The sequence below is a fragment of the Dysidea avara genome, chromosome 1 (genome assembly GCF_963678975.1).
Source record: "Dysidea avara chromosome 1, odDysAvar1.4, whole genome shotgun sequence".
Classification (NCBI taxonomy): domain Eukaryota; kingdom Metazoa; phylum Porifera; class Demospongiae; order Dictyoceratida; family Dysideidae; genus Dysidea; species Dysidea avara.
In genome coordinates, this window is record NC_089272.1 from 49,895,367 (window position 1) to 49,917,555 (window position 22,189).

General features: G+C 37.2%; 1 protein-coding gene across 1 annotated transcript in view; it reads left to right on the plus strand.

Moving 5' to 3' along the window:
- The first annotated feature begins 765 nt into the window (after positions 1-765).
- LOC136267672 (uncharacterized) overlaps positions 766-22,189 on the plus strand; it is a 31,240-nt gene continuing 9,816 nt past the window's right edge. Inside the window, exons 1-15 of the mRNA XM_066062822.1 lie at positions 766-1,580; positions 2,448-2,602; positions 7,032-7,488; positions 7,717-7,844; positions 7,891-7,934; positions 8,656-8,781; positions 8,829-8,875; positions 10,840-11,019; positions 13,803-13,961; positions 14,523-14,714; positions 14,886-15,024; positions 15,342-15,413; positions 17,313-17,528; positions 17,733-17,831; positions 19,817-20,029. Coding sequence (XP_065918894.1) covers positions 7,073-7,488; positions 7,717-7,844; positions 7,891-7,934; positions 8,656-8,781; positions 8,829-8,875; positions 10,840-11,019; positions 13,803-13,961; positions 14,523-14,714; positions 14,886-15,024; positions 15,342-15,413; positions 17,313-17,528; positions 17,733-17,831; positions 19,817-20,029 — 2,031 coding nt within the window. The 5' untranslated portion in view covers positions 766-1,580; positions 2,448-2,602; positions 7,032-7,072. The remainder of the gene's footprint in view (positions 1,581-2,447; positions 2,603-7,031; positions 7,489-7,716; positions 7,845-7,890; positions 7,935-8,655; positions 8,782-8,828; positions 8,876-10,839; positions 11,020-13,802; positions 13,962-14,522; positions 14,715-14,885; positions 15,025-15,341; positions 15,414-17,312; positions 17,529-17,732; positions 17,832-19,816; positions 20,030-22,189) is intronic.

A 22,189-nucleotide genomic window follows, 5' to 3' on the forward strand; every position in this document is an offset into this window, starting at 1 on the left:
GAAGCCATCACATGCTACCGCCAAATCAACACTTTTTACCATCAGCAAAGATAAATGGGACACAAGTGAGGGCATTGGTAAGTCCATGAAAATACATTGTACGTAGCTACACTGTACCGTGGTATGCAAAAAGGTACCTCTTAGGCCGAAACAACGTCAAACAGTGAAAAAATCAAGCCCGTAGCCTTACATTATCGAGATATGCTCGTCTGAAGGCATTATAGTCAGTCAGTCACTCAGTCAGTAAAAAAATCTGTTAGCTAAATAATTTTTTTTAAATTGCGTAGCAACTTGTTGAAAGTCGATCTCAAAGCTTGCTGAAACCCAACCAATACTGCCTCGTCATTGTCAGAAAATTTTGAGACTGGGTTTTGGGTGATGTTTTCGTGGGCCATGCCCACTCATTTGTATACAGATAGGGCCACCCAATTTTTAATTCAGAAGGTTGCTATTGATGTTAAACGTGGCAATGTTGCATCTGTAATGGCAATTCCATCGACACAGGTTTGGGTATAGTTTGCTTCTCTGCTCACAGTTTTGAGTGATGCAATTAGGAAATGCTGTATGCTATGAAGACCATTGATTACGTACCTTTTTAGGCGCATCAATGTCTGTCAGTACGCAATATTCCTTCCAAACTTCCATTAAGGGTTATCCAAATGAATGAAATCAAGCAAATGTCCAGACTCCTGACTGGATTAAACTGATTAAGTAGGCTTATTATAAATTACGAACCCGCCATGCCAGCCTTCTTGTATTCTAAGTATTTGGTGCGTATGAATAATGGCTGGTACTAAGACAAGAGATTCAGAATCGTTGTGCGCTCCAGTTAGTTACAGAAAGATGATATCCTGGGAGCTTAGTGAGGTGAAAGAGCGAGTAAAGAAGAAAAAGAAGTGAAAGAAGAATCAAGTTGACCAAGGTCAGCTAGATACTGAATTAGAACTGCAAGACTTTAATAGCAGCGGAGAAGAGGAGGACTCGGAAGAGTTTTATTCAGCTCCAGAATCTCCCCTTAGTTCTGATGACACGTCCACCAGTGATGCCATATTGTTATTCCCGTTACAAGTAGCGATTTCCAACCTACCAAATTTTCACACATATTTTTGCTACTTAAATTATACACCTTCAATAAACGTTTCACAAGCTGCCGTTCCAGTAAATGGTAGCCAATGCTTCGTACTTCGTAATGCACTTTACTGGATTAAAATCCATGCGGTATTTATTGAAATATAGCAAATCAAAGTTTGAGAAATAAAAATCCCCATAAGAATCCCATACAAATAATTGCGTACGTAATTCTAATTGGAAGAATGCGGCACCTGTGATAGCCGAAGTTTCCAAGTGTTTCCGCGTGAATCTGCTGCTGATGAGGACGAAGAAAGTGGTTCTGGGCAAACCGTATATGCTGATTTCGATTTTGCCATGTGTTTTTTGATTGGAGGACGATTGATGTTGGATTACGATGGAAATATTACCCTTTTAAGGTAAATCGCCATCTAACACTGCTCAGAATTCAGCATTACAATCACCCTGGACTTCAAGGCATGCCCCTGCATCGATGCAAGTATAGTTTGAAGGTGAGCAGTTTGTTGTCTTGCGCGGAATTGCAAAATAAGGTTCAAGGTTGAGCATAATCTTTTCAAAAGTGGAGACTGGCATGTGATACCAACCTTACATGGCTTCACACGTACCTGTTGTTATATTCTGGAGTATTTACTGCTGTTTTGATCCATTTTATAGCAGCTTTAGTGGTTGTACTTTTGATCAGAAACTATTTATAATTTCTCTTTGTAGTATAGTGATGTCACTGTGTTATATAATAATTATCATCCTTAGTGCTTACAATGTGACAAATAATACTAAGCAGTGTCCAAACAAATCTATTTTAAAAATAATGTTGCTCTTACATTGTGTTATCTGATTGTCATGCATGTTTCCGAAGTACGTGTTAATTGTGACTTGTGATGCCAGTACTTGCCATTTATAAAATGTTACTGATTTTTCTAGTTAGCTGTTCCAGAAAATACATTGGGTACCTGTGTATACTTAGAATTACACAATACACACAGTTTTATTTGTGAATCACTTGCTTTGTTCATGTAATTTTCTGAGTGGTCAGTCTACAAAGAAGTGGTCACTTTTGAGAGGTTTTACTTACTTCATATGCTGTTCTTCATAAAATAGATATGTGGTGAAAATTTCATGTCGTTATTAGTTTCCTATCTAGATTTATGACACTTTGTATATTGTGTTTGGTGCCATGCAATATACATAAAAAGCATTGAAATGCTGTACACAAAAATCATCACACTGTCAACTTCTTTTCCTTATATCGTTTAATAGGAACCACTGATTGGGGTGGGGTTTGCACTAAAATGACCCTGAAAAAATGTACAATATTTATCATACCAATGAATGTATGGAATGTTAATTATTTAATTTAGTTGGAAATCTCTATTACAAGGGTGGGGCTGCCAGAGGCAGTAAGGAAAAAGGGAACTCATTCGAAAAAGAAGAAAACTGAAGAAATGGACAGCACAGAACAGGATTGCAAGGAATGAATTCTTCAGACCTATTTTTAACCTGTTTGAGGATGAAGGTAGTGTATTGACCTTTCCCTGACTGATTTGGGTGGAGTACTCAGTTTAGCTGAACTGTGTTTTATAAAAATAAAAAAATGTTGTGAAAAGTGAGTCTGAATTGACATTGTGTGTGCATTAGACCAGCATTAAGTATGTTGGTTTAATGAAATGCATATGACAAGGCCAGACAAAGTGGATTTCTTGGTTTCTCATCAGTCGCATACTTCCTGTATTTATGTGGGAGAGCTGTCATTAGTACATTATAGGAATTATTATATTATAACAATTATAGAAATTATTCATTATTAGCAGTTGCAGGCTATAACTACCCATCACTACAAAAGACTATGATTCAGATTAGAAAAGTTACCCTAAACCAGTGTGGGTGGGCAGCTTGTTATTCGTTATTCATTACAGCTGATGAGTTAGCTGAATGCTGTATTAGAGTATCTTGATCTTTTATTAATCACTGTCCTAAGGTGAAAGAGTTATAGCCCCTCCCCTGACATTGAGGTTTGATCTTCAGTCCATGCATCTAACCTTTGTTATGTACGCAAGTTAGTTTATTACTTCCATACAATCATTATGATGGAGTAATAGGGAAAACTTGCATGGTGTCATAATAATGACCAAATTTGGGTGGTGAGACATAGCAATGTAGACAGGGGATCTGAGACATACAATTAATAACAAGTGGCCTCATGAATGGCCTACCTGTACTTATGCATTTCCACCTTATGCATTGCATACTGTATATCACTCGTTGCAGATATCACTCTCCACATTGCGAAACGGGATCTTCCACACACATTCAATTTACCAACTTGGACAACTCATAACTTCAGATTGGAAAAGGCTATTGACTTGAAAGTAATAAGGCTAGGATGAAGCTTCAAATGTTTCGCAGGTTTGAAGGTTAAATAAACTTCGGATTATAAAAGTATCCTTCGAAGCTTTGTAATGCACTCATGGTCTGCGAAAGAACTACAAATAAGTGTCGTTATCTTTATTGCAGCTGCTTATTCATCTTGTGCGATCAATGCTCGTCTCTTCCTGATTGATCTTCGTATGACACGCCCACTTTTAAGCCATCGAAGTTTTGCTTGCTACTATAGTTGTAGCCTTAAAACACTTTATAAAGTGATAGTAATGCATGGAAAATGTCCTTTTAGCGATTAGTTGGTGTTTACCTATGCATGATTGCAGTATAGTGAGCACACCCATTTGCAATAAATTGATTGATTGCATGCATCATTCAGTACAGCTGCTATACACTTTCCAAATGCATACAAACTTATTAAACAGATAAAACTTAAGAAGGATGTGCATAAATGTAAGAAAACCTGTAACTTGAAAGCTAACACCGAAGCTCTGAATGTTAGAACATTTTATTACAATGTAAAATGTTCGAAGGTAAATTTCAAGATTCGTCCCAGTCCTACTTGAAAGTTGTTCAGTAGTGAGCAATAACATAGCGTAGTGGATGACAAATATTTCTTTTCTTGAGCACTGAGTTACATAGGCGGCGGAAAGGGGGGGGGCTAGGGGGCTAAAGCCCCCCTCGGTCTGCTGAGGGGGGGCTTAGCCCCCCTCAGAATGATATCACACCGAAATTATCTTTCTTGGAGTGGGGCTGAAAACCGTGATAAAGATCGAGATACTCTAATAGAGCAGTCACTCTAATAAAGTAGTCAGTGTGTAGCGAGCTATGAAAGGATTTTTATGTAGTTTATCAGCTAGAAATGGTAGCTGGTGAGGTGGAAAGCTCTTGTCAGTTGGTTGCGACCTTTTTTTTTTTTTTTTTTTTTTTGGTCTCACCTTACCAAACTATAGAAATAAGTCTGCGTGGGTCAGCCCAGCCCCCCCTCATATCAACTACTTCCTCCGCCGCTGCTGAGTTATAGTAATTGGTTGTGTGTGTGGAAGAGCCCTCTTCACAAGTTCAGTTTAAAAGACCATGAAGATACAGTGAAACAACCAACAGTCTGTACACATTTACGAGAACGACATTAGCTAATAAAAAAAAGAATACTTGCCATGCCTACCAGACAAACCGCTCAGTGGAATGATAGTGTACAGATGGATTAATCACCTTAGAGAGGCTCTTCAATAGTTAAGAATAATCAGACTTTAAGCCACAGAGTTATAACATGAAATCTAACTCGGTGTAGCAATTGCGAGATCGAGATACTCTAATAGAGCAGTCATCCTAATAGAACAGTCACCCTGAAGAGAGATCATCCAGAAACAAGTAACCCTGTAGAGAGATCAGTTAGAAACAAGTAACCCTGTAGAGATATCAGTTAGAAACAAGTCACTGTGTAGAGATATCAGCTAGAAACAAGTCTCCTAGTAGAGAGTTCAGCTAGAAATAAGTCACCTTATTACTTATGTGATTTTCATTTTATTTATACAAATATTTAATCAGACAAACAGCTATACACACAGTATAATTGCTTCTCTTGCTCAACAATACAAAGAAAGAAAGAAAAGTAAAAGGAAGCACCAAAGCCAGTTTTTATGGCTGGCTTTGTGGCTAGCAATATTAAAGGCATGATATCTAAACCAAAGCAGCCAAGCTATAAGAAAAGAGTGTGGCCCCCAACAAGGCTTGGGTGTAAAAAGTTGTGAAATCAAAAGTGGCAGCAAAGAAATGTCTGTGATCGTAGGTTAATGGCAAAAAGATTTAATAGCGACAATTGTGTGCCGATCCTAGTGAAACTTGGAGAAAGTAACACAAATTCACCTGAATTGTCATTATTAAAATTAACCTACCATCACAGCCATTTCTTGGCTACCACTTTTGAATTCATACTTGTTTCACCTAGGCCTTTTTGGGGACCGCACTCTTTTTTAACAGTTTGGCTGTTTTGGTTCTAATATATATTATTAACCCTTGTACACTTGATCAATTATAGTAATAATGAATTTTGAAGTGGTAGGTTGTAAACTGATGCAGGTGATTAATGAGGAACAACACTTCAAGTTTGTCTGGCCTAAGCTAAGCTGGTGAGATACTCAAGCATATTTAGTTTCTAATTAAGCCACTCAGTGGAAATACACAACTGAAACATGTAATTTCTGTTTCATTGGTTTGGCTTTGTTAGCTTTGTCAACCTTGTTGTAATATTAAAACTATGTACTTGACTAATGTAGAAAACATTTCCCTATAAAGTGGCCAGCTGAGATGGCAGTGGCATGAAAAAGACAAGGCAGCACTGTGGTTTGTTTTCCTTGTATGTTTGCTTTAAAAATAATATTATTGACATTGAACAAATTAAGGCATAGAATAAAGCAACAAAATAAATAAGTTTACTGCGAGGCATGTCCCTGTAATGCTGGTAGCATCTGTTGATATGATGGTGTTTTCTGTCAAGTGGCATGACAAAGATAATACAGATTGCTAGTATAGCAAGAACGTGATTTTCTGGATCTTGTTTAGTCCTATGGACAATATCTGCAATGACGAAATTTGTATACAGTAGGTAATCACATTTCACCGAGTGCAATTTTGGCTGTTACGAGTACAATTATTCCATAATTGCACAAAAATGTGTGTGATTGCTTACTAATCAAATAGTGACCACACTTCATGGTTTGTAGTACAGTTCTGTGTGGCCATTAACTTCTACCAGGTGATTCTTTGTATAACATCATTAATTTTGTTGCTGCACTTAAAAGGCTTCACATGTCAGCAATTGTGATTGGTTGCTCAAAATGTCTACATATGTTGCACTTACATGGCTTCTATTGTCAGCTTCTTCAGTTGGCTATGCATTATATCACTTTGTTGTTGCACTCAAAAGGCTTCTGTTATTCTGCTATTTTATTGGCTACTTCACAGTGCAATTACAGAAACAAGGCCATGCGATTTGGCACTCCTACTATTAAGACTAATAATGTATGGCAAACTAAATCACTATGTGATTAGATGTCATAATTGACAAATTGGCTGTGTTAGTGTGGGGGCTTCAGAGGCTTTAGCATGCACTATTCGAAAAGAATGTTGTCTAGTTTTCTATACTTGGGACCACGAGATAATAAAAGTAGGAAGTAGTACACGTACACCGATGATGCAAAATGTGCTCCAACAAGGAAAGCAGACTGAAATTTTAAATTCAGACACAACTAGGCTTATTTGTACTATATGCCTCACCTTCACCCTTTTTCGAATTTATGAATGCTATCATAGAGAAACACTATCTCGCCCAATACGTTTCTGTACAAAGTCCCCACATTAGCACAACCATTTTGTTTTGTGACGTCAGAAAATGTCATTGCGGATATCATCCATTAGAATATATTGCAAACTGACGTGCATTCTATGAGGGTATTCGAACAGACCTTACAGGTACGTATGTAAATGAATGGACTGAGCAAATTCACTTATCCAGGATTATACTGGTATTCAGTTGTGGATGTTACACTGTTTGTTCTTCATTACAGGTCACAACTTTGATGATACTACTACCCCATATTTGTTGCAAATGATGATCACCCAGGATAAACTACTTAAATCTACAACAGCTCTGCAGATGCGCTGGGCTGAACGAAACTTCTCCACAATAGAACTCTACCATGACCTGCTATTAGATTACAAATACTATAACCAGACTAAAAAGAGTGAAAATAAGTTTGTTTTCTACCCACAACAAACCTGGCCAGCCTTTGTTAGCTTTACAGACCCAAGAGCTTACCAGACGTCATTACACTGTCTAACTCCTAATTTGTTATATTATAATTCTATTAAGTGTAACATCACTATTTGCATGGGAATTATGAGAACCCTGGTACATTTGTGTGACTTCTTGTTCCCCTTATTTGGAGCTACCAGTGATGGACTAAATAAAGTGAACCTACAGATCCCAGCTGTGTACCGAGTGGATCACTTCTTGAAGACTAGGTGAGGTATTATGTGTCTTGATAAAACTAGGGGAAAAGGCTTGATACTGTACCACAATGTTATTACCAGTATGTAATGTGTTACATAACACTTTACTCCACCTCTGTCTTTATATACAGCTGTAAGTGAATTAGTAGTACAAGTTTAATTTCTATTTTTTGCATAGTAAATAATTACAGTACTAGCATTCATTGTATGATCAGTTGTATTGCATTTCATCATATTTAGGTATCCCAGGGTTACTGATTCATATTCTGAGTGTTTGAAGCTGTGGCCAGCTTATGTCTGCTGGGCCAGAGGGCACATAAAACAAGCTTCTGACTTCTTTGTGGAAGCCATAGCAACACTGAAAGACAGTGAGCAGTGATCATTATAATGTTGTAATTGTGGGCTCCAATATAGAATGTGACAAGGTCACCTGTTGGAATGAACTGGGAAGGATGATGGTATGGTGTGGAGGTTGTGTCATTGTGATTGACATTTGGTATCGATATTAAAAATAATTCATATCAAGTCTATGCTCACTGTTTTATGGGGTTCTCCAACTAAAGCTTGGAAAACCATATGACTTTAAAAGAAAGTTCATTTGCCTGTAGCATTTGTACACGTAACTTACTTGATATACAGTCTCCAAACTTTTGTCTTTCATGGTTGTCATGGTGATCCACCAAACTTACTTTTTGTGGTATTCATTAACCAATACTTTGATACATACTGAGCAGCTAGAATATAAGAGTCTGTGGAGCAGGTTTACAAGTTAATAACTTGCCTATACCTACGTACTGTAAGTCTAAAAGGTTTCTACAAGTCAGCATATTGATAGTCACTGCATATTATACTGTAGTTTGCATGTTGCAATATCAGTCTGAAAGCCAATTACAGCAAATATCATGGCCAACAAAGTTCCTCGTATGCATTTATAATTGAGTTGTTTATATCTACACTGTAAGTATTGCGTTAACTTAATTAATGCTTACTGAAATTGAAACTCCATTATGGTAAAGGTCAAAGTTCATGGTTGAGTATAATTATGATGAACTGTGTATGTAGTAGTTGCGTGGTCACATGGCCATGCAGGGTAATGTGAAGTTGTTATGACTGTACTGTACTGTACACATCAATTAAATTATTAGTCCAAATATTGGTGTATTGCATTTCACTATGTAGGTATGGTGTGGAGATAGACAACATGGTTCGATGTTTTTCAGAAAGAGCCTGGAAACTGTATTTAACATGTTAGATGACAGAGAGTTGATGAAAGAAGATCGATTGAAATGTGTTCACCATAAACTGGTATGTTAAGGGTGTGTGTTGGTATGTATTAAAAGGAGTATGCACAGGTACAAGTGAGCACATTTGCTATGATGGCATCTGCCTGGGATGTAGGGTGAGTTGGTAGGGTACAGTAAGACCTGTTTAAGCATACAGTATACTCTATTACAACAGTCAATAAGATGTACTGTGTAAAAAGAACAAGTTTTGACTGATGGATAATTTATACAGTATATTATGCATGTATTGGTAGCAATCTCACTATTGATGTAGCAGCCAATAATTATCGTGTACAGTGTTCATTTTTTTGGTGGAGCAATATGTTGTTGGCCACTCTTTTAAATACCTACTCTAATAGAGCAGTCAGCATTATCAGGACACACAACAGTGTGTCGAGAGGCCAAAAAAACTGGCGTGCTACATCATGGATGTATTTGCAAAAGTGTACATTGCCCACTCTACAACAACGTGTGCATATATTCATTGCTCACTGTATATGCCTGTGGTGGTAGTGGCTTGGGTTTCTATTGTGCAATCCAGACAATTAGGCACCCACAAACATTTTATGTATACTCCCATGAAGCCTTAAACGGATATTTCTGCATTACTCCACATTTTAATGGGAAGCCTGGTACACAAGTTTCCTTGGTTATCCTTTGAGTCTTCTTTTTATTCCAAAGGTACTATATAACCGTTTCAATTTTAAAGACTGCAATAAGGCTTTCCAGCAACACTGAAACACTAGAGTCATGTGAGTTTATATGGCTTCTCATAGCGTATTACTTGTTGGTAGAGTGAACAATAAGCCACTGGCACTAAACAGCCACATGGATAACATAGAAAACCAATATATAGTCCGCTTATGTACAAACTATTGCTACTGTATAAATATCTATAGTGATATCGGTCCTCCTACTGTTCTGTACCGATACCGATATTGGTAAAAAGTTACCATATTGTTGGCCGATATTTTAGCAATCTGATTATTGGTACACCTCTAATATCTACTGACAGGAAATCTAGAGCATTTTGTGTGTTCTATTAGAAGTCCTCAAAAACATTGCAGAGTAGCTACGTATTGCAAATAATCAACAAACAGTCAAAAGTACGTATACCGTAAGCAATACAATATGCAATGTGTAACTTGGTATTCCGTAATCTTCAATGTGTTGGTTAACAAAGAAATGTGGTCAAAAGCAAGTTCTAAAGCTAGCTTATGGCCAGCTTTGTGATATATAAAGTACAGAAAGAGGTTAACTCCATGCTAAAACAGCTGCATATGCAAGCTGTAAAAAGGTATGGCCTTCAAAAGTTTGGTGTTGTGAAATATAAGGTAGTAGCCAAGTAATGGCAATAATTGGATAATGGCTGTGCACTTTTAAAATTGACTGGATAAAAAATTATTTTACAACCATTGGCTACCACCTTTAATTTTGCAACTTTTCTATTCAGGATTTTTAAAGCTGTACCCTGGCATTTGACTGTTATTAAGCATTTTCCTCTCTGGTAAAACAGCAGTTTAACTGCTTTAAATCTTGCTATACATGCAGTATGATTAGAAAACTCAAGAAAAAAGCACATGGAATATGTACATATATGCGACTTTGAGAAAATGTATGCTGTATACTTTAGAAAAATATTAGAACACTGACAAAAAATTCCTTTAGGTCTTACTAAAATGCATTTCACATTGTATAAATGCATTGGGCAGTCACAAAGTAACTAGATTATTTGTCACATACTAATACATTTTGTATCTTTCTTTTTTGTCATTTTTATCCTAGCTGTTGTTTTGTAAGTAACAGAAGCAGATAAGTTTGGTACAATATTGAAGTAAATTAACCAAATTGCACATACATGGATGCGTGTTACGTATGTTGTACAGTATCTCAAGATAACGAATACTTAAGTACAGTATTGTCTGTGTCTTTAAAATCCGTTTACCAGAAAAGCTGTATAAATAGTGGGCAATAAATATTGGAGATCAGCATTGGGTGTTAGGTTTAGGTTGGATGTTGGTGCATGTATATTCTCACAAGTTATGATATACATCTGTAACTATTGCTTATACTGTTGCAGGCTAATGGATGACGATAGTGCCAGAGTGGCAGCAAAGTCATGGCAGGCTGTACTGAAGGAGTATGCTAATGTCAGTGGTGGGGGTGTGTCTACTTGGTACTTCCATCAAGCTGCCATGGAATCTCGACTGTGTTTCCACTCTGTTTGTGCTGTGGCAGGTGAACCATGGAAGGATCAAAGGTGAGGCAGTTGCTGTAGAGTAATTGCACTGAGCCCTTCATTTGTGCAACAATTTTACCAGGGTATGTGTGGGAATTTGGCATTAGGCAGGACTTTGTGAAACAACTATAAAGTTTTAACATCAGCTATTTGCACATTTCATTGATACAGTCTAATAGAGCAGTCTGAAATTCTATTAGAACAGTCACACAATAAAGCTTTCACATGCTCAAAATACTCTAATAGAGCAACCAGCTAACAGAATAGAACATTATTTGAGGCTCAAATATCAGCTGTAACACGGCAACAAAACTGATATGTAACCTGCTGAGTAAAACCCAACTAGTTCACATATTTCTAAAACTTCATTTATGACTTCTTTGTTGTGTAGAGGGAAAAAAATGATGGTCTGATGAACAAACAGGTTTCATACTTTATCTAGTAAATATTTATTTTTGGAATTATAGTGATATACAGCAAAGCGATCTATTTGTACAGAGACTATATTCAACAGGCTTATTTAACCAATCAAAATTCACAAGTCCAACAGACTATGAAGTTGGGACTTATCTCATTGTGTTCACCATAACCTGAAAATTGTATAAAAGCTGTGTTTAGAAATGGCATTGGTAGCATTGCGTTGTACCGCAACATAAAAAACACACCATCCACTTAGCTCACGGTTGCTTAGTTGAAGCGAAAACAAAGCTATTCTTACTCCCCATGAAGAGGAAAATCCGATGGTATAGAAGCTACACATATCAATACGAGTATTGTTTCATTGTTTACTGAAGCAATAAAAACTGCATAAATTACTTTTGAGGTACATTTTTACTCATTGTATGTCAAGCAATTTATATTATCCAAACTAGTAGGGTTTTCTTCACTCAGCAGGTCACACTTAAGACGGTAACATAAATAATGTGCATTTCCAAGCATAGTAGGTAATATTTCTGCACTGCTCAAAACATCATGCACAACTTTGTGAGCACAATGGCTTCATGCCTAAGTACAGGGTAGCTATAATTATTGTATTTGAATTAACTTGCAAGCTCCACCACAGTAGATATCATTGAGTATCACTAGCACTATGCTATTATTTGGTCAGAATTGGTCATTATTGATCCTTAGAAAGTGCTTTGTTGTCATCTGTTACACTTATGAAAAGTATCAATTAAATAAACAATCTGTTGAAAGATCCATTGTAACTAGTCTGTTGTTTGAACGTATTGTCATTTCTATGGCTCACCAAAATAATGAAATTTTAGTTAATTAGTAATAATAAATACCCGCACTCACTACCTCAATGTTCTCAAGGTGACGGAAAACAAGGAATCTTATATGTGACCAGATTGGTAAAAAGGGGCCTTTCCAAATTCCCAAGTTTGATTAATCATAACTACTCACAAGTACAAAGAAAAATTTGGAATTTTCAACTAGAGTAGGGACCATAGTACATTGATAAAAAGTACTGAAACAAGCTGGAGTGGTGCACAATATTAAATCACAGTGAAACAATAAGAAGTGTTATATCCCTAATGTGCATTTCCATTATATATGGTATCTTGAGCACAGTAGGGATATAGCACTTCTTATTGTTTTACTGTGATTTAATATCGTGCACTACTCCAGCTTGTTTCAGTACTTTTTATCGATGTGCTATGGTCCCTACTCTAGTTGAAAATTCCAAATGTTTCTTTGTACTTGTTTGTTAACTTTTTTTTGTAAATAATTATTATGACTGGTGAACCCAGGCATACCGCACCTGAAATGGCGCCGCACACCCCAATTATCGTCTGAAAAGTGAAGTATCCATTACACTTCGTTGTCAGCTATATTCAACCCGTTACGCAGCATTTTCGAATCAAGAACTGTTCGAAAAGCACCTCTGCACACCGAGACGCATTCCGAAAGAAATGATGCCGCGCGCCCCAGTTATATCAATTATCATATGAAAAGTGAAGTATCCATTACGCTTCGTTGTTGGCTGTGTTCAACCCATTATACAACAGTACGAATTAAGAACTGTTTGACAAGCACTTCTGCTATCAAAATAGCCGCTATGAAAAATACGGACGATTTCCGTTACATGAAGTGGAGCCATCATGTGCTATCGCCAAATTGACACTTCGCTGTCAGCAAAGACGAATGGGACACAAAGAAGGACAGTGGTAAGTACATGAAGAATGCATTGTACGTACTGCGGTATGCCAAAAGGCACCTGTCGGGACGAAACGACGTCGAACAGCGGAAAACATAAAGCCCATAGCCTTAGCCGTTATCGAGTTACGCTTGTCTGAAGGCATCAGTCAGTTACTTACTCAGTCAGTAGAAAATTCCGTTAAATAAATTATTTTAAAATGCCGTAGCCACTTGTTGAAAGCGTTTTGTGTTGATCTGAAAGCTTGTTTGGGCTTAGTTTCACCTAACCAATACTGCCTGATCGTTGTTAGGGGAAAGTGAGGCTGTTTTTTTGGGTGATATTATTTTGTGGGCCACACCTACTCCTTTGTGGTCCCTACTATTGTAGTGTATGATGTGTTCACCTATCACCTTCATATTACGCCAAATAATAGTGCTATGCTAGGGCTATTATGTGACCAAATTTCAAACTGGAACCATTTTCACAAGTCATGTTATGTGCTACGTACCAAGTTCATGCAAATTGGAAAAGCTATAAGGCCCCTTTTCGCAGATCCTATCACATATTATGTTGGCCTTACTGTGCACAATGCTACACAGATCTCAATGTGTTGTATATAAATATTCATCTTATGTGATCAGGTCATGTGATGCTCCTACAGGAGGGGTAAAGCAATGTCACAATGGTTGAGGGATTGTGAGGAGTTGGGACTGGAGTATGCCCCAAGTTATCCAGCCATCTACTATCACCTGTCTCTGGTCTATGCTTTGATGAACTTGCCAGAGAAGTCACGAAGAAGCTTTGTCAATTACATCAACAAGTTAGTCAATTACACTGAAACCTCTCTTGTCCAACACCTCTGTAATCCACAATACCTCTACAATCTGATATTGTTTTTTGTACCAAAAAGACTTTTCTATGTAGTGCAACCCCAATATTCCAACATACTTGCTAATCCAACACAATTTTCGTATCCCAATGAACGTCAGATTATAAAGGTTTCACCTCAACTCCTATGGCATTACTGCCATAATTCACCCAACACTGAAATGTATTAGATCAAGACACATGGACTGTGTGACATGTAGTCAAGAAAGCCAGCTTGTTTCACCATTGTGTTGTTAAAGAGATTTTGATTTTCATACATAGCTTTGGATAGACATATGTACATACAGTACACTATTTCTCAAACTAATCAGTTGTTTACACAGCCAGTTACGCAGTTTAGTAAAAGGAGAGAAATATGGTTAAAGTAAGCTACCTCAGAGTTAGCTGAAAGGATTGTAGCGTTGTTAATTATAAAGAGATATTTGAGGATTTCAAAGAATATAATGTACTGTTAAACTAGCTTGTGAGTGTATAGTAATGTTTCATGTTTTAGTTTTGCAGGTTACCAGGAGTGGCCTGAAGGAATAATGCCTGGTAATCCAAGAGGGTTAGCTACACCTCTCAACCAGCAACCATCTCCTTGGCAACCTATGTTTGATTTAATGGGTAAAGACATGATATCAGCTCCAGTGTTGTCTTATAAATGGCGGACAAGATTACTGCATCCTTTTTATCCTTATACAGAGTATGTGTGTGCGTGTGCGTGCGTACATGGTTGTGCATAGTGTGTTGTGGTGTGGTGCTAAATAGACATTGTCCTCTACTAAACAGTACAATAGGTAATAAGTAAATTTTCAACAAAGTTTCTTTAACATGTTAAACTATGTTATCATTTATGATACTCTCTGGTCCATAGTTCACGGGAGGTACACTACTTGGCTGATCATTGTTCAGACCAGATCAACCTTCATTTCACTGAAGATGGCTACCTCACTGGTGACATGTCCATGGACTTTCCACCAATGAGATGTGTCCTGTTGGATCCTCTGACTGGGTAAGGAGCTATAAAAGGTTGATCACATGATTATAGTATGATGTACATATTTGGGTTTTGATTACTGTCCTGCTAGGAGCCACAGGAAGACTCTGTCTTGACAACATAACTGCACTGCTAAAGTTTTGTAAGGGTTTTGGGACACATGCATAGAACTTCCCATCAGAGTATATGTATGCTACGTACACTGTACTGTTTATTATTGAACTGTTCAATAATGTATTTATCTGAGATCATAACCAACCTACGTACTGTGGTGCTATTATACAATATCATACGTATGTGCCTTATTATTTGATTATGTTACTATTTGTAGGAAAGTATGTTTTTCACCAAGCTCAGCTTTGTCTCATTATAATGAACAGTTTTGTCATCCTGTTGATAAGCCAGGTGAGTAACGCATCATGTGACCACATGTGATCACTGTTAGTACTGTAATTATGTGATGTCACATAAAGCCATACACTGTATGACATGTTAAGAGGAGTCCTATGAATGACGTACATATTTGTTAAGGAGACAAGGGATTTTGTCACAATAATCCATAAGTATTCTTGATCAAAAATGTGTTCGGCTTTTTGTTGGATTTAGTAACCTCAAAAAATAAAGGAAATATTCTAAACACTGTTTACAACCAACTTTGCAATATACACTGCCTGGTGGGGTACATACATAGGTAGTGACCTGCGGTATTTTTACTACAACAAAAATTGGTAAAGCCAAAATGAAATTCCCTTACTTTTTTGAGTAGATGTGTATCACTATACGTATATAGACCTGATGCACCGATATCAATAAGCTCAAAGGGTAACATGCTATCACTCACAGTTTAGCTTACTTTCTGGACTAGACTGTTTGGCATTTATCTAGGAGTAGTAGCTACTTGATAACCACACCAAAGTCAAGGTGTGGCATTTGCATGATTTAATTAGCTAACTATTGCTCTTTAACCACTTTAGTATTCTCACTTTTAAGATGTTTAGGCCAGACTAATACTAGTCCTCTTTCATTAAGGTTTGGTTAATGCTGCAAACTGGTTGATTTAAAACAATTGGAGACCACATGTTCACCTCTTTGAAACCTATCAGGTCGCTTACACTGTACAATGAGTATAAACCCACCATTGTAAAATTCCCCAAAATGTGCCAACTGTGTGCAAATGCCTTGCGTAATGTAGCTACTGTACCTCCTTACAAAATTGGTCCTTTGATGACCAGAGACATGTTTCAATGTACGTAGTACAATTGAACCTCTGCATAAGAAATACTTTAGGAACAAGAGGTTTTGGTACTGTTTTGCTGTAATTAAAGATTATTTATCAGGGATCAACCCAGAAATTAAGCGAGTAGGGGGGGGGGGGGGGGGAAGCAAGCCTCTTTGTATTCTAGAGAGGGTCTGAGGGCATGCCAAGGAAAATTTAGGTGTAACTATACTCAATTTTGGTGAAATTTTACTGTGACGACATTGAATATTGACCATTAATTTGATTGTACAACTATGGGATCAATAAAACTTCCATTTCTCAAGGCTTTAGGTATGTATAAACCTGGGGGGGGTGCAATAGCTAACCCAGGGGGAGCCTGTGACAGTGTTGAAACCGGATCACTACTGCTGACCCAGATGACCCACTGACCCGGATAGCAATCCGGGTCAGACCCGGATGTGACCCGGATTAATTAAAGCCGAGGCGTGCGATAAGAGCTATGTTTTGGCTAGTCTCGAGTGAGCGAACGAGACTACATTTTGAGCGTTCGATTCGTTTTGAGTAAATATTGCAACTTCAGCCTAGCTGTAGGTTGAAGACCAAAAAAATAAATAAGGTCATCACCTACTGACCATAGATACCCTCAGTTTCGTGCTACATACTGCACTTATTAATAAATGGGCATGGCTGAGCGTATGTTGGTAACGTGATAAGTGGGCGTGGCTCACGAAAGAGATATGCGATAGCGTTTATAATTTCCACGTCGTCAAACGAACAATTTCGTTTCTCACGTGATCCAATCCGGGTCAGACCCGGATAATTTGTAAACTGGGTCAGACCCGGAGAAAATGTGACCCGGTTGACCCGGATGACCCGACCCGGTTTCAACGCTGGCCTGTGACCCCTGATTATGTATGCCACTAGATTTTATTTTAACCCAAACTGTTTATCCTTATTATGGAGATTTATCTCTAATTGGGAGAGGCCTTTAAGAAGGTTCTGGTTCTCATATGAGCTCAGGTGTGTGTGTGTGTGTCTATACTATTTACTACACCTTCTTTTACCACATCTGATGTATCTTCTAGCTGCACGGCTATGTACCCCCACAACCCCTCAGATTACTGGACACAGAATGGTGTAGTGTAGAGCTTGTGGTTGGCCAAACTCATGATCACTCTGTACATGTCCAACAAAAAACATCAAGTTCTGGCTGCTACCACACTATATTACATTGGTATGGCACAGATGGTAGACATGCTAAACTAGACCTCCGTAGGCTGATTCGTAGAGCTGCTAAAAACGTAAGTGTATTTACCTGCTTACAGATCTTGTGAGCATTCAATCAAGCCCGTTTGAAATTATTTTGCAGAAACATCATCTTCATAAGCCATAAGTTTCATTTGACAATGCAATCTATTGCAACCTAATACAAGACGTTGTATTACTATAATATCCCCTGGCCTCAGAATAAATGTAGTAATTTAGTGTCTGTTTCCTCTTTACAGGCATGGATGAAATTCTTGCACACTGATCAAGGTCATTGTGAACATAAGATCAAGAGATTGGAGACTGTGCTTGATAAAGGACTGATTATTAACTGGAAAGTTAGTTGGCACACATGTGTGATGTCTACTCTTTGCAAGTTAGACCTAACACAGTATGGCTGTATTTCCATGAGTCTGACTATTCTGTCAGAATAGTTTCCTCAAAAATGTCTAGTAGGTACAGTATCAAAGCAAAGCTAAATTGTAATTTAAGACCACTTCATTATAGTGGCCATGTAAAATAGGTTCCAAACAAGTGTATATACTGTAGATAATGTGTGCTTTGTTGCCTCATTAATAAAAACACTTCACCCTCACCTTGTCCTGCTCACCATGTAGTGTGATAGTACTGTATATATTAGGGTAAGGTTTGGGCTTTTCTAGCCAAAATTATCACCCTAAAACCAGCCCCACAATAATTTCATAACACCTTGGCAGTATTGGCTATGTATCAGGCTTGGGGTCAAATACTTTGAAAAGTATTTAAATACAAATACAAATACTCTGAAAGTATGAAATACAAAATACAAATACTTATACCCAGGATGTATTTCAAATACAAATACAAATACTTTTAAAAGCATCTAAATACTTTTAAAATACTTTTGTACTTTGATCTAAACTACACGTTACACAACCATTCATATAGTATACACCTGTTTTAATATTATTTTAATAAACTTTCAAGTGTATGATAAAAGCAACTGACCACTCATAATAGCTTAGTAACTAGCTAGCTACTTAACTTATTGAATACATATCTTATAAACATATATTCCTCAAATCGTTTGGCATCGATCAGGGCAAAAGACTTTACCTGCTATTTTAAACAGTCTTTCTACAGTGCTGAGGATGCAGGTATGCAGAGAACTCTACAAGCCACTTTGGCTAAAGGTAGAAATTTTGTTTGATTTACTTTCCAAAACACAAGTGGGTCTTCTTTTTGTGGTATGCAGGGTGAAAGTAAGTATTTTTCAACAATTGTGTTTAAATCCTTGGAAGTATTAGCAGTTGCAGAGTCAGACTCATTACTGAAAAAGGTTTTTATTTTCTTGGCTGGAGATTTAGATTCTTCCTCTATTTGTTCAGAAATTTCAGAAGCAAAGTACGTATTTGAAGTATTTGCAGAATATATTTTAAGTTTTTACACAAAGTATTTAAGTAGAAATACAAATACATGTTGTTTCAAAACTTCAAAATACAAATTCAAATGCAAATACTCAAAAATAGTATTTAAATACAGCTAAATACAAATACTCATGTATTTGACCCCAAGCCTGCTATGTATTACCAAGTGCCTTCAGTATGACCTGAAATGCTTCCATAAAATTGCAACATTTAAAAAAAAAGTTTTAGTAGAATTTTCTACTGACTGACTGCCTGATTCCTTCAGACTTGATAATGGTTAAGGCTACAGGCTTGATTTTTTCACTGTTCAACGTCACTTCAGCTCTACTGGTGCCTTTTAGCATACTGCAATATGTACAATGCATGCTTCATGTGTCCTCCTTTGTTCCCATTAATCTTTGCTGGCAGCGCAAGGTGTAGATTTGCGGTAGTGGCATGTGATGGCTTCCCTACGTTTGATGAGAATCGTCCAAGATTTCTGTTGTGACTGGGTTGATCGCAGAAGTCCTACTCCTAGCGTTCTTTGTTTGTAATGCTTTGTAACAGGCTAAACAAAGCTGAGAAAGTTAAGCATAATGGCCACATCACTATTTCGGTAATTGATAGTCAGGGTGCATGTACATTCATACGAAAATAAATAAGCCTGGCACCATTCTTTCCATTCTAATGTGGTTTGTTTAGGTTCTAAGTATTACATAATTAAACAGTAAACAATCAAGCAAAAGGAAAATTAAGAATCTTGACATTTTTCTTTATGCTTGTTATAGTTACCGTGTATGTACCAAATTTAATGAAGATGTGCTTTATGACCTCATTAATAAGGCCACCTGATTAGTGGGGTCATATTCTATTCTAAGGTTGTCCTATTAATAAGGTTTTGCTGTACCTTGTATGGCTATGTAATCTGGCTATTTTAGATTATTAATTCCAAAGATACCTTTGATAAAGTAATCAAGACTAAACATTCATGTGAGAATGATAAGGATCCTTCAGAGGTGAAGGAGAGACATTTTCTTTCAGTTGACTTCTACCTGCACATGACACACCATTGTGTCATCAGTGACCACACAATGATACTAACATTCCAACTGGAAAATGCTATATATCATACTGATGATGATGTGCTTGTGGTGAGTACCATGCTATAATGTACTGTCATAATTATCTCTTCTTTAATAAAGGACACATAGATACTTTGCCAATAAGTCTCACCATACGGAACTCAAATCTATTTGGTTTTGTTTACAGTAAAATAAGCCTCGGTTGTTCTTATTTGGTTCCACAGGCAACTGGCCAATGATCTAAGTGTACCAAAAATTATAATATATTCACACATATTCACAACCTTTAGGAAGTTGAGTGTTCACTACCAGTCAATAATAGTCGCAATGATCAGTGGACCACTGTTGGTAAAATAGCATATGGAGATTTCCAATGTTACAGCAGAGACAAATATAACAGTCAGTCACTGGACATTTTCCATCCAAATATCCTTTGTGTCTGACCATACGTTAGTCTGCTCAGATGTAATGTCCAAAGTATCAAAAGAAAATGGCTAGTAATACAGTTTATCAGGCAATTGGAAACAGTGGAAATAGAAACTGGAAATGGAAAATGGAAATAGAAAACTGATATAGTCAAATTGTGTATCCTAGAGTAAAACCCTCACTTAGTAGCCTACTCTTAAAGACCGCCTTTAACAAAGACCACATCCGTACAAAGACTGCATTGCAATTAGATACTAAAGATAGGTAAGTGGTCTTTGAAAAGAGGTGGTCTTTGAAAAGAGGTGGTCTTTATAAAAGGTGACCATGATTCTGAAATGATCTAATCAATTGTATCATTAAGTATGCCTTCTTCACTAATAAGTTCCACCAAACATGTATTTCATGACTCATAGAAAAGGATCAACCCCATATATTGGTCCACACTTCATTCAAGTATCAGGTTATCCATCCATACCATTATTGCTTAGTTTGTACCAGAATGTGTCATACAAAAACAGTCCATGCAAGTGAATACACTACACTGTAGTAAAGAAAAATGAAGTATCTCACATTAAGGAGAAGATGACTTTAAGAGCCTAACCTTTTTAGCTTTTTGATGAAGTTATAAGATGTTTTGAACTTAGCTATTATTATGATGGTCTTTGTAAAGAGGGTTGTCTTTATAAGAGGTGATCATGAAGTGGTCTTATTAATAGGGTCATTAAGTATGCCTTAGCCATCTTTGAGATCTAAATACAATGTGGTCTTTAAGTGGTGGCCTTTGTAAGGAGGTGGTCTTTAAGAGGTGGCCACCATGTAAGGGTTTTACTCTAGGATACATTTATCCACACAAAAACAGCCAAGCTGTGAAAAACAATGAGGCCTTAAAATGCCTGGACAGGCATTGTTACAATTTATTAGCATTTACATCATTGCAGCCATTTCTTGGCCGCCACTTTTGATTTCAAAACTTTTTTAACCCAGGCATTTTAAGGCCGCACTATATTTTACAGCTTGGCTGTTTTTGTGCGGATATCACTTCTTTTTGTAATTGCAAGTTCCAAAGTCAGCCTATGGTTAGCCTTGACACTTCTTCTTAACTCACCTTGAACTTTTTTCCCTCCAGGAATCATCGAAAATTGTGTGGTGGCTACGAAGAACTGAATTTGAAGGCACGAAGATAGCTGGGCAGATTGGACCCATGCAAGATGCCTTACATACCCTGAGGAAGTTTCCACAGTAAAAATGATTAAATTACCTTTCAAGCACTATCGAGCTATGGATACATGAAAACGGCATTTTCTTGCTTCTGTAAAACTAGTATGTCACCCTCCCTCACCTGTTGTACTTGGCCGCACGACACACTATTTTCATAATTTTGTAGTAGCTACTCTAATAGAGCACACATTTTTTTCTGAGCACTTCAACACAACGCATATAGAATGTTCTAGAATTTCACTGATAGATCTATGAATTGTCATTCTAGTGTACTAAACCGGAAATTTCATTTATAAGGTAGAAAATGAGGTGAGCAACTGGCAGCAGTAGCAGAGTGGTAAGGGCTTGGTTGTATAGATGTGGCGGTCCCTGGTTCAAAACCTAGAGAAATTTTTTCCAACATTTATTTTTTTTTACTTTTCAGTGACTATTTTATTAGAGTATCTCAATTGCACTTTTTTCACATGTTTGATTTTACTTTATATCTCCTAAGCTAATACTCTTCGCAGACCACAAAAGGTTTGCACTACAATAGTAACTTCATGTACAGACTGGTTTTCAAGTTATTCTGTCAAGCAGATTATC